Source organism: Cyanistes caeruleus, chromosome 2 (assembly GCF_971803275.1).
Source record: "Cyanistes caeruleus chromosome 2, bCyaCae1.hap1.1, whole genome shotgun sequence".
NCBI lineage: Eukaryota > Metazoa > Chordata > Aves > Passeriformes > Paridae > Cyanistes > Cyanistes caeruleus.
This window is the reverse complement of record NC_141702.1, coordinates 32081302-32095264: the sequence shown is the minus strand read 5'-3', so window position 1 is coordinate 32095264 and position 13963 is coordinate 32081302. Positions and strand designations below refer to the sequence as shown.

Sequence of the window (13963 nt, the reverse complement as noted above, 5' to 3'; positions counted from 1 at the left end):
ACCTTAAAGGTGATTAGCAATGCTGTAGAGCAAATAACAAAATATTATTCCATAAAAAAAGATAATTCGGTAAGGAGTTTAAATTCCATGTGACTCTAAAGTCATTAGGGGAGCAGAAACCCTCTTCCTTTTTGTTAATCTTAAATCATGTATAAGGAGAATCTCAGCAGCTTTATGCTTTCCCTGAAAGTTAATTCCTCTGCTTTTTCTATAGTGGTATCTGCACTCTAGAGAAACAGACGGGTACAGTTTAGAAAGACCTGTCTTTTGCATGATAATTAATTTTTAAGAACCCATGACGATGGAAAACTGTATCTTAAATAATCCACAGACTGGAATCAGCTCCTACATTAGAAAAACATAGGTATGAACTTCCAATTAATTAAGTTCAGACACTTGAATTTAAGTAGATTCTTCTTCCAAGCTAAGTAGAGTTGAGCAGCTCTTGAGCAGCCACCATGCAGAATAAAGTAGTGGGACACATTCCAGAGGTCGGCCAAAGAATTCACTAGCAGAATCATGAAACATTGAGGAAATTAAAGTCTATGATTCAGACTATGTTTTTTTATATTGCAAATAATGATCTTATTTATTTTATATAGTTTCTTAATGTACTACTAGCTTCCTGCTAGGAAAGGCAATTTAAAATACATATAATGACACTACAAGCCTAATTTGGTTTTTATGCCTACAGGTGTTTGGCTGTGATTTGTTTTTTTTGGTTTTTCTTTTTGTAAAGGGTTCTTGCTTCTGTTACTATAGAGAATGGATGATGCTCAATCAGAGTAAATATTATTCAGTATTTCTTCTGTTGTTATTTCATGGCCATGAAATGTGTAGTATTCAGTTTCTGCTCTGAATATCGAATTAATACTTTCTTTTTTTTATGATGATCATTGCTATAATTGCCACACATACCACAGACCACAGATATTACTTTAACTTCATAAAATGCTTTTAGAGTAAGGTAAGGCTTTCCTACTTTTAAGAAAGAATATTTTCAATGTAGCTGCTAATCCATTCTTGGCCTCTAGGACATGATTTTACAATGCCTGCTATTACACAGAAATGCATAAAATCAAAGCAAAGCCCATGCTGGCTTCTGTGAAAACTGTGAACACTTATGGCTTCCTCTTCACATACAAAAATGGCCTGAGAAAGGAATCTATAGAAAAAAAAGTTTCAGTCTAAATGGTAAACATTTTCCAAAATTTACAAAATGAAAAAAAGATCTTATGATAGAAAACACTATAATTTACCTGATCTACAGTGTGGGCGAATTTTACTGTGTGAGAATTGATTCTTTTGTCTTGCTTCTGAGAGAGAAAAGTATTCTTTTCACATTATACCTGAAAATTTATTCTGTTTTCAGCAGATGGTACATTAATGTCTTTCAACAATACAGCATTTATCTGACAGAAGCACAACTCACTAGTCTAATTTTGCTATCAATATTGGAAATATGAACTGGAATTATACATAATTTATTTTTGAGAAAAACATACCAATTATCTAGAATTACTTCTTATTTTCAGTGAGATAGAGTTTTCAAGCCTAAAGGCACCTTGCCCTCTTCAGCCCCAGACTTGTGGTGTTACCTTCTCCTGGATAAGAGCTAAGAGTCTGTGAAAGACACACAAGGTTTGGTATGCAATCAGGTCTGAGAAGTAAAAGAAAGGTAATTGTGATGGGATTTATATGGCTGGAAGGGAGGTGTGATAACATGAAAAACACAGCAGTAACACAACAGCAGCAGACAGTGAGAATATCTAGATGGGTACAGAAGGGAGGTTAATCACAGCGAAGGATCACCATGTTGATGACTCCTGCTCCTGGCAAGCACTGCACCTAGAGGTAATTTGAGTTCTCAGCAATCCTTGGTCATTTACCTGTTCCTTCTGCATGGCCTAACCAGCAGCACCTTACCTCCCCCAGAAGCAAAAAGAATGTATGTTCTCTGATTTGAGTGGACACAAAGAAAGATTCATCACGTTTACTGTATAAGCTGCACGCTTCCCAACTGAACAACAAATCTAAATGAAAAACAAAACAGCTCCTAATAGATCCAAGTTTCTAGATAAGTAATTTTGCTAGCTTGCTCAAGTAATTCAAAACCCTACTTAAGATCAGGCAAGTTCTAAATTAAACAGATAGAGAAGCTAATGTGTTGCTTTCCTTGAAACTGCTTCCTTCATTAAAATAATTTTAAAATAAACAAGAGAAAAGATCTGGAACATAATTAAATATAATTAGTTCTAGCTGTTATTCAAGGTCCCTCTGAAATATCTTTCAGTCCTGGAAGGCTAAGGGCTAATTTAGTGAGGTATGTGCTTTCATCCAAGTTTCTCAGGTACATGAAAGGTTTTCTAAAGGATGTTTGAGAAAAATGAGACATTTCAGAGCATGTCTCAATATTCACCTTACGTTTCCATAAACTGATAATTATTATCTTCACTAGTTTGTAAATCCTATAGTGTTACTCAAGCTCCTTTAAGGTTTGCTAAACAGTATTACTTCTTTGTAGGTAGAAAAACGACTTGTCTCTATATGACTTAACATCTTTTCTTTTAGGAACTCAACTACTTTGCAACGATAATCTCACTTCTAGAAAATTTATCAAACACAGCAGGTTTAGAAATGATACAACAGCAGAAGTGATGGATACACCAGAGGATTATGCCACCATTCAGAATGACCTCAAAAGGCCAAGAGAAATCCTGAGTTGCTGCAAATGGAAGTTGCAAAAAATGGTTTGAGGAGGTTGTTACACTAGATCATTTCCAGATGCTGTTTCTAACCTTTTCCATTCCATACTTTGACAATCATTCAATAAATTCAGTCTGTTTAAGTTAATCAACAGGACTGAATCATAGTTAAAATAATCAAATTGTGTAGGAAGAACTCAAAATTATTAACTTATTCAGTTACTCTAAACTATTTTTTTATAATTTATTCCAATAGGCAGAAATACTACTTAAATTTTTAACCCTATTACTCCACTCATATTTATCGTACAGAATTTGCTATAGTATTCTTTATTAAATGTAGTAGCTAGGCTTAGTAAAAGAGCTTTGATTAAATTATAAGGCTCCACAAAGAGTTCTTGAAAACTGCAAGTTCAGCTAGAAGTTTAATAATCTGAAAACTCAAGAGACACTAGTACTAACTTTTAATGAAAGATTTAATTATAAAGATGAAATAGAGCCCAAACGATCTTGTTTCAAGACAATACACCCAGAGGTTTAATTGGGCTTTGCCAACTCAATTCCAGAAGTGACAGATGCCAAGAAATTCAAAACATACAAGCTGCATCTTCAAAGTCTGCACTATAATCTTGCAACTGCCACTGTCTGTGAAAAAGCAGAAATAAACATATATTTTTATTCTATTTTTCTCATGTTTCTGCTCCATGCATTTAGCTTCTCCCTATGTAAATTGCTATTAGAATCAAATGAAAATAATCCATTCTTATGTAACAGGAAGCCAAATTGGAGTGGATTCAAGAAGGTTATTTTCTAAAACTACTTTTAATTCTGTAAGGTTGGTGCTACATGCATTTCAAATATATACTTCAGCAGAAAAGAAAAAATTTTACAAGATATGCAATAAAAATAGTGGTGCCATAAATTTTTCTGTAATAGTATATGTCTGCAAGTGTGCATTGACAATTGTGGTTCACCTCAGCAGGGGCATCTGGTTACCTGCATTTCATACAAGTTCAAGACTGCAACCAGCAATGTCTTAATCCTTAATCTAATCAAGCCATAAAAATCACATATTCTGCCTGAGGACACTACAGCTTCTCTTTCAGGAACACCTCCAACTTCAGTAAAACATACCCTGCTGCTCAAATCCTGGACATCCAAACCTTACACCAATCCTGCAACTCAAAATTAACATGCAGATCTAAACACACTTAGCTGCTGCTCTCCTTCTCTCTCACCACAAACCTATTCCAGTATTCCATTCCTGCATCTCCAAAGCCCCTTTGAGTCAATAAACTCACTCTTACTCTGACACTTACTCAGGCCTGCCAATACAGTAGCCACACTGAATCAGTTGTGGATGAAGGTTGCATCAGTGCCTACCTAAAACTGAACCCTCAGATCGCTAAGTCCTCAGCACAACAACCTTAAATCTATCTCTGGTATCTTCTATAAAGATGTTCAGCTTTAGCTCATCCCACCTATCTCCCTAAATTAAATCTACACAAGAAATGCTGTCAATGTAGCAATGAATAGGAGTTGCTGCTGATACCAGCTGTGAAACCCACTTTCCCCTCTGGGCACAGAATTAATAGTGGTTTGCTGCCCTGCCAGATCAAGCCTTGACCAGCCAGGGAGAGTGTTGTCACCCAAAACGAAGTTTATAATATGGTATGGAGCCAGATTTCATCTTCCACATGTCTCAGTCATGCAAACCATAATTCCAATCAGTCACAAAGCAAACTCTATGCAGCTAATACCTTTCATCTCAGATATAAACATACTCTGTTAATAACTTCTGCATCAGTTAAATCCATGAGAGAAAAATTCTGCTTGTTTCAGAGCCAAACCTGGGACAGCAGCTACTTCCGACTGTGGCAGCAGCACTTGAGCATTTCAGAAAGCACCAAACAAACATCAGTAAATCTTCCTGGTCTTTAATATAGTGATGGTTATGCATGAGCTCTAGAGGAAGATAACCACAGCTTTAAATGTATTTTTAGCAAAACCAAATGAAATCAACAAAGGAGGTTCCAACAGGAGAAGCTGATGTTCTAAGTCACTATGTACAGATCCGTCACACATTTAGAGAGACAAGTCTGTGCAAAGCTAAGAAATCCAAGATATTGATGTAAAATGAAAAGAATGTTTGAAAGAAAGATGAAATTATGATTTTTACACTACTATCCTCTATTATTCCATTTACATTTTACTATATTTATCTAAGGTCTTAACGAGAGTTTTAATTATGAGCTGAAGTTACTCTTTAAACAAAAAAATATTTTATCAGCGATTCCCAGTTAGAAATTCTAGGACTACAACTCTTTACTTCTCCATTTTATGAAGATGCAAAATACTAAAGCAGCAAATAGACTGCAAAGCCACTGACACAGGAACTGTGCATTTATAATGTATCCCAAAAAAGCATTTCGTGAAACTGTGTTAAAAGCATGCATAATGAAGACTTTAAACAATTCTCCAAAATCAAAAGCCAAAGGTAAATTTGTAACAGAAATCTGTTACCTTTCCTGGAAACTGAACTTTTAAGAGCACATATAGTGTATATGCTATTCACAGAAACAACTGCAATACCCTAAAAGCATTAAGGAAGCAGTGCTCAATTTTCTCTAACATCATTCCATTTTGCAAATCATTGTCAGTAAGCAGGAATGCTCAGTGAGAAAGGGAGCTTAACAGGAACATTAAAACTATCTTTTTGAAGACACAGGTTTAAGTAAAACTCAAATGGTCTTCCAGACTAGCAGGTATACCACATATGTCGCAAAAATATGACACCTTGTCCTTATTCTGCTTTCAGGCATGCAAAAGAACTAAATGAGCTGTAAAGAAAGCAATATGAGGACGGTATTAACACTGAGAATAAGGAAGTAAAACCAGCATCGGCCCACATTTAAAAAAAGAAGGTGGAATGAAACCTTAACTGCATCAGAAATTCAAATAATCAATAATTAATTTATAATCATATTGTTTTTGGTTTTGTTAGGTTTTGGCTTTTGGGATTTTTTAGTTTGGGGGGTTTTTTTAAGCCTGAGATTTAAGTTTGTGCACAATTTGAAACAAGAAGATTTCCATAAATATTACTTAGTAACTTTTTGAGCTATAATATATTTTGGTATCTTTAATTAAGCATTTTTCCTTTTTCCAGTTATGTTTCCATGAATGACATGATTCACCAATATTAAGAGTAATAATACCCTAGTTGACAGAGTTCTTCTCATGTAATTTATATTTGCTGCTTCTGCTCCCAAACACACCTGAGGTTTTCTGATTACATGTCATCCTCAATTTTGCCAAGCACCTAAGTGTAGTCAAAGCCCTGCTACCTTTTTAGTTCTGTAGGAACACTTCTAAACTCCTTTTTCCTTAATGCTATCATTTCAAGATAATATGAGAGGGAAGAGAAAACTGCCTGAACCATTTGTCATTTTCCAGTTCTGTCCGACATGCAAGCATCTCAAAATCTAATCTGTAATAGGGGATGACATATGCAGCAAAAGCAGGTATACACTTCCGAGGTGTATGACACTCTTTAGGCATATACCAAGTCTCGGCTGATTCTTTCATTCCTGCCTTTCAGGGAAGAGATTTACGTATTCCCAAATCCGTATCTCCACGCTAGGTATATAAGAAAAAAGTGCAGATCCACTAATTATTCTATCCATCCATTATTTCCTTTGTTATCAGTAGCATCAGCAGTTGCACGGACTAAAAATTACTTTTACTAAAAATTACATTTACTCAGCGTACTATTTTGCAGCATCTTTAACACTTCACAATTGGAAATATGCTAAAATCTCTGCTTTCAAACATAACAAATAATGAAATGACATCTTAAAAAGTGTGAGCAGATGTCCAGATGCAAGTTAAACTATTTTCATAGGGTCTACATAACACCAATCTCTTTTTTCTTACCTAATTATTAAATTTTCTTACCCAATTATTAATCTGATGTATCAGCAAAACTCAAACAGTAGAAATTACAAAAAGCCAAATATACTTGATAACCATTTTAGAACCTCAAACAGCAGCAGACTGCAAAAAGTATTCAGCTTCTCTAGCTGCATAACATTCTCAGTCATTTTTTTCTTAACTATTTTAGCCATGTTCTACCATAGATGGGAAAAAATAGTACAGTCTTTTTTTCTAACAAGAGACCTTTACTACAACGTATATAAACTTACATTTGAAGATATTAGACATACTGCATAAATAAACTTCTAGGGAAGAAGAGATTGTCTTAAGAATTCTCTACATCATATCAGACACACTTGCCTTTGGAATAAAGCATGAGGTGTGTACCACACCTGCCCAGAACAACCACTGGATACAGAACAGATACATGGAGAAAGGCTTATGAGGACAAGCTCTGACATGAATAGCTCAGTTCTCAGCACTTTAAGCTTTTTGATCATCTAGCTGAACCCAGCTATAGGAAAACAACCCAGTAAACCTATGTGCTTTCCATTTCTGGGCCTCTGTCCTTGAAAGTTACCATAAAGGAAGATCTGCTATCATGAGAGAAGCTCAACATTTGAAAAATAATCCATCTTCCACAGTATCTAAAATCTTCCATTTTGAAATCTTAGTATCTTACAATTCTGTCTGTTCTGCAGTAGGAATCCAATTGGGGATCAGAAAATTTATATTTCATAATAAGTTAAGGTTCAATTACAGTATTCTTATAAATTGTATTTATGAAGCATGAAAGATTCCTATTATACATAAAACTCAAGAGCCCATATACAACATCTGTAAAAATAAAGAGAACAAACTGAGTTTATATTAATATGATTTTGTCTAGAATTCAGCATGCTGGTGTCAGCGAAGCACTTAAGTATGTGCTTTATTTTGAGCTCATGACGAAGTACTTAAACAAATTAAAGCAAACTAACTTACTTGAGAGTTTAGTAACATAAAACTCAACTGTGTAGAAAATCAGGTTAACTATACTGTTTTACATGCTTCTTTATTACTTTTCATATTAATACGTGGAAATAATATATATAAAATTATATGATTCATTTGACATTAATTTGCTATATTGTATGATTAAAGGATTTAACCAATTAGACAACAATATAAAAATATTCAGAGTAATCTCTGTACTTGTCTGTTGTAGTTTATTAGAAACACTGTCCAACAGACAACCTAATTTTTCCATTTGTAAAGCATGGGGCGCAGACAGCACTTTAGAACTGTGGGTCATAGACTGGTAAGCTTGTTCCAAGAGTACATAGTTACAGACTCTCTGAAACCAGTCAGAATTATAAAGTAAATATTTTTTTATCCAATATGTATACACAAACCTTCAAGGGGTTGAGCTGACATTCCATCTAATGAAGACATGATGGAATATAAAGTTGAATATTCTTGAATTCACGCATTTGACAAACTATCTGGAACTTAGTTCAAGTCTTAATGAGGAAGTTAAAATAGAAATGTTGAGCTCTTTAGATGCTTCATTTAGAAAAATTAAAAGGAATGTTGTTTTATTCCAACAATATTGAAATAAAATATTACTATAAAAAATAAAGCAGAAATTTGCTTGGATGAATAAGACATTTTTTTCAATTTCTGTTTTCCATCTAATGTTCAAAAGTTAATTGCAAAGTAACCTGGATACAGGTCTTAGATAGTTCTTTATTCCTCCTATCTGCCAACAACAATTAAACTAACAATGAAGCAAACCAAACCTCCTGTATTTCCACACCTCTAATCATAACTAAAATTCACAGTCTCTAATTTGATTGTTTTAAATGGGAGATACTCTTTGCAATTAACAGTGGTTTTGCCTAAGAAACAAAACACAATTAGGATACTTGTCAGCTAATGAAGTTTCATTATATGAAGTATTATCATTCTCCAAACTCTAATTTAAGTATTTATGAAGAGTTTTTTTTAAAGCTGGTGTTTTGTTTATTTGAAACTGATACTGTATTATTAGATTTGATTATAAAACAAGTAAAAATTCTTTAATCCTTTTTAGAATAGTACCTACCAGAAGTCTTGCTACACAAATTAGGAAACATTTGTAAGCAGGTCCATAAATCAGGCCCTCAGAATTAGAGTTCTATTGTGATATATTTCCAGAATATTATCACATATAGAATATATGAGAGTTTGCAAATGAACACAATACATCGATTTGGACTAAATGCAAGAATGCATGAACTTTAAAAACACTGACTTCACCACAAGCTAAGAAAACCAGAACTTCAGTTGTTTTTCTACATGTACTGCAGCACTTCAAAATCCTACAGTGTCAGCTACAGATTGACAGATGCCCATCTCCTGAGGCTTCAGCAAATATGAAAACAACAAAAATAATTACAGTATGGCAAGGTTAAGCAGTTCCATAGTAACTAACTCAGTAAAGCACAATGCTCAGTATGAGCTTGATATCACTGTGGAGCATTGAAAGGTTTTGTGTTGCCACTGGCAAAACTCTGAAAAGAAAGATGGCTAATTCTGTCAAACATGTGAGATTTAATAATGTTAAAAATGAACAGCTGCTTTAAACTTAAAAAAAACCAAATTATTGTTTTAAATTATACATTTCCATATCCTTACAATTGTTAAAAGTCTGTTGACTTTTGATTGTCATCAATAAATCTTGTATTCTAGCAGTGACCTAAAATAAGACACAGCTCATTGTCTAATTCCTTCAAGAAATGGCATTTTCAGAATATAATTCAAACATACTAGAAATTTGGGTTGGGAATTACATACTCCCTCTCCAACAGTCCAAAATTTCTACTACATCATATCCTAGAAGTAAAAAGTGTAAAGTTAAGACTGCTTGAGCAACACTTAAGCCTTTTGTTAAATTAGACCACTGCAAAATAAATCTATAGTGGATGTTTTTGATATGTATCAATACATTATTTTCCACCAAATAAAAAGTTTTTAGGATAGTGTAAAATCAAGTTGCAATCCCAAGTGAAGTGGAACACTTTGCATAAAATACATACCAATGTATAGAAATACATGAAAAAGCTATGTAAACCCTATTTATTTCATATATCTCTTTTCCAAATGTTGAAGGAACATCCATTCTCTCTCCCTCTCTTTCCTCTATAGTTTACTGGAAAAAAATATTTAAGAATAAATTTTACCAAAAGTTCTATTCTGCTCTTTACCTCCTACTCATTGTAACAAACTAAATACAGTATTATGGACTGGATAACCTTTTCATCATGAAAATTAATAATTTGAAATTATTGAAATAATAATGTGAAACATGAAATCTAATTCTGAAATAAAATACAGCAGCTGATTTTCCAGTTTTAGATGAGCTAGAGAGAGAATAGCAAAGCTGCATTGTTTGTTCAGCTGAATACTAAAGTTGTATTGCCCGCATAGTCAACAATTTATACATTGCACTAAGTCTTCTAACTCATAACTTCAAGTATTTTGAAAATTATATACTATGATCTAAGAACTCATACAGTCTATTTATTATCCAGTCTGTTAATAATTTTACCTTTCCATATGGAATTTTCTCATACTTTATGCCTATCTTTTTGAATTTGCTGTTTAAGGTACCTCCTAGCATTTTCTGGGTTCTTAAATCTTAATATTCTATAGAATGATGCTTTTTTTACATTTTAAGAAACAAATAAATACAGCTAAAACACTCCACAACACCACTCTTTAGCCTTTTAGGAAAAGAAAAGGTGACAGTACCTGGTGAGCTTGCAACAACTGCTCAGCAAACTGACGGACTTCCGATAGGAGAAGCGATATTAAAGAATTTCTTAGTATGTTATTCCTTCCTAGCAAACCCAGAGTTTGTGATACAGAATGCAGTGCCTGAAACTAAAGAGAAATAACAGTAAATTGAATCTTTCAAAATGCATCTCAATCATTTTTTATCCCAAAATATCAAGTAGAAAAGGGATTTACATTTTAAAATGTTAAAGAGAAAAGTCCCATTTGAAATTTTAGAGTTTAAAATTCTATCAATAATTGACGTATTGACATATGGGATCTATGAGAAATCAACATCCATCCTCACAAGATTAACATTACAGGAAACTGTCCTGTGAACAAACAGCTCCAAAAGTGTGAACTCCTCAGGACACCACTTTCCAGCATCAGATGTCATCATACCCATCTCCTCACATAGCAAATTGGTGACTACCCTGCACATACAGTTCTTCTGCTTTTCACAGCTAGACAAATAAATGAACAAATTCTTTGAAATTCAAACACATGAGCTGAGAGCTGTACCAGGGTGTTCTGTCAATATAGTTATTGGGAAAAAACTTGATTAAATGCTAACTGCAAGAAGACACACTATGTATCTGTATCTATTTTCAAATCCAAACAATTCACTTTCACATTGTTCTTTAACTATGCATTACTCCTGAACCACAAGAGAAGTGATGTAGACCTATATGAGAATTATATTAGTAATTTTTTGCCACAGTTTCTTCTACTAAAAAAAATAAACTGCTTTCTTTGTTCCCTGAAATTGAAATTGAAATAAATAGCTATATAATGAAGCATTCTGCTCTACAAGGTACACAAAATTTTTCTATATGTAAATATACTGGAATTATTTCAAAGGAAAAATAAGTAAGACACATACTGTAACTTGTATTTTTTATATAAATATATATCCCCCACAACATTAATATTCAGTAACTCTTTGCAAATGAGTATTTTTGACTGGAAAAAAGGATACTCTTAACACAAATTTGTATGATTTGAATAAGTATGATGTCTTAGCCACTCAAAGCAGATCACAGCATCCTATTAACAATCTAGATTACAGCTCCAGCCAACTCACATGTGTATAAATAAGCACATATATATGTATATACACACACATATGCATATATATATATATATATATATTATATACATATTATATACACATATATATAAATAAAAACACTTGCCCACCATTTACAAATTTGCATTAGATGAGTCCTGTTGGAAAACTTTTCCAAGCACATGAAAGGCAGAAAGGTATTCCAGGAGCAGTCATCACAATTTTATTTAGGGGAAACATTTACCTAGACTTTAACATGGTTTTCAACACTGTCTCTTGTAAAATTGTCACTGACCAAATTTTGGGCTATGTAAGTAGAAAGCAAGGTTAACTGAAATATTTTGCTGTAAAAACAATTAATTAGGTAGCTTTTACAGTTCTTGCTTGACTGCCTGATCAGCAGTTGATGCAAAGCCTATTTACCAGCCTCTTCCTGCTGAAGAAGTGCCCAACGTGAGACTCCTATGGACAGTCAGAACAATCCAACTTTGATAAAACTTTGCTGTCAACCATCTCAATTCTGCAAGAAGTGCTGCACTTCTGCTACTTCCAAAACAAGTAGCAAAAGAAATCTAGAAAAGACACACAAGTCTCAAGTTCAGAATCAAATCTGCATGCAGACAGAGATACAAAGTAAACTCCGCCTATTAAAAAGAATTCATAAATTGTACACATACAGCTTTGAGAAGCCTGTGTAATTAAAATCATTCATCAACATATACACCAAAGAGTCTATAAATATGAAATATGAGTGAAGATGTGATAAAAATAGGTTTCTGAACAATTAAAATGATATGAAGGGGTAATGTAATGCATGCATCTATCTGTGCTTTGAGGATATATGAATTTAAATGAATCTTTCATATACAGGAAATATATGCCCTTCCAAACAAAACAATGACTCCTCTTTCTAAAAATAAAGTAGAAATTACAATTTTGAAAGTGTCTTCCACAGTATCTACTAGAAACAAGTTTTCAGCACCTGGATAGTTGTGCCTTGACAACACCCATGTTCCCAAGGGTACAACCGCTTCAACTCAAGGTTTAAAAAATGTTTAAAAAATAGCATGTTTTTCAGTAAAGCTGACATTCCATTTTATTTATTTTAATAAATTAAGAAGGGATACAAATTTTAAAGTTCTACATTTTCAGAGCATAACATTGAGAATACTTGCTAATTTGTCTTTGGCGAGCAAGTAATCTAGGCAATCCAGAGTAGTTTTTTAAGGTAACCTTTCCCAAAGATCACAGTAAAACATGAATATTTTGTTCTTGTTTGAGCTCTTTTAGCTTACATAACTTTTGACAGATAATGAAGCAATGAAGTATTTTTGTGCAATTATTAATGCTAGCAGCTGAGATTTAACTAAAATAAGATCTTCCCAAAATTTCCGTATCCTTTACGGTTTGGCAAGAGTTATCCAGTCATTTTCTATTTGGAATTTTTGAGGATGAGATAACAGGGAACCTTGAAATTTTCAGCCTCAGCCTCTACTAAGAGAAGTAAATTGGTATTTTGTTATTTTGTAATGATGACACTTAGGGTACTTGAGATACAGGTATCAATGGCACCAAAAAATCCCACTGGTGAATTCATTATTATTTAATAAATATTCTTATTAAATGTATCCTTATAATAAAAATATTTCACAGTAACATATTACAGAAAATATATTTAATAAATATTAATACTGATTTTTGAAATCCTGCTGATTTATTAAAGAGCATTGGTTTTACATAGTATCTTGATGGATCCCTTACATTCCTATAAGAATATTTTAAGAAAATAAGAGACAACAAAGAAGGTTCAAATAATGTTCATAGACTGCATGCAGAACAAATTTATAGTATATAAGCAATAAATCTGCAAACAGCAAAAAAAAATAAGACTTTGCTGTACAGCAATGCTCATGTATTACTAATTATACTCTGGAAACATTCAAACTAAAAAAAAATCTAATAATATGTTGTTTCATTAAAGATAAAAGCATATGTTCAGCTCTCAAATCTATTCAATGTTAAAAAAACAGAAGTATTTTAATCCCTTGGGCTTGTTTAATTTTGTAGATGAAATAAAATCAATGCATTTCAGGAATCCTCAGGTAAAAGCAGTCAGAAAATTAGATTATAAAAAAATATACCATCAGAAACAGGAAATGATGGAGCCTAGTACACTGTTCAGGTCCTGCATCACCTCTCCTTCCCCTCCCTCCCACACCCCAGGTTCTACTGTCTTCCCATGTTATTCAGTATGCAGAGCAAGAGAAGGTAATGCTGTGACAGCAATTGGGAAGGAAGTGTGGATTGTCGACCTGGCTGTTGCCAAAATGAATATATAATGTCAATGTTTGGCTTATCTCAGGAATACTAACTTGGTTTCTCCTTCACCCAGCTACAGATTTTAAAGCCTACTTGAAGGCATTATTGACCTTTCACTTCTTTCCTAGTGACTTTCCTA

General features: G+C 33.4%; 1 protein-coding gene across 5 annotated transcripts in view; it reads right to left on the bottom strand.

Moving 5' to 3' along the window:
* The window catches only part of MEI4 (meiotic double-stranded break formation protein 4), a 130308-nt gene that overhangs the window by 28372 nt on the left and 87973 nt on the right, over nt 1-13963 (bottom strand). For 2 of the 5 annotated variants that reach the window (XR_015282974.1, XR_015282973.1), the window contains 2 exons: nt 11929-12077; nt 10413-10544 (listed from right to left, as the gene is read on the bottom strand). The exons of 1 other annotated variant lie outside the window; for it this stretch is intronic. Coding sequence is in view for 2 of the 4 variants with exons in the window: in XM_086876351.1 (XP_086732477.1) it covers nt 10413-10544 (132 nt within the window). In the remaining 2 variants the exon portion in view is untranslated. The remainder of the gene's footprint in view (nt 1-10412; nt 10545-11928; nt 12078-13963) is intronic. 2 more of the 5 variants (XM_086876351.1, XM_023922681.2) reach the window with 1 other exon arrangement.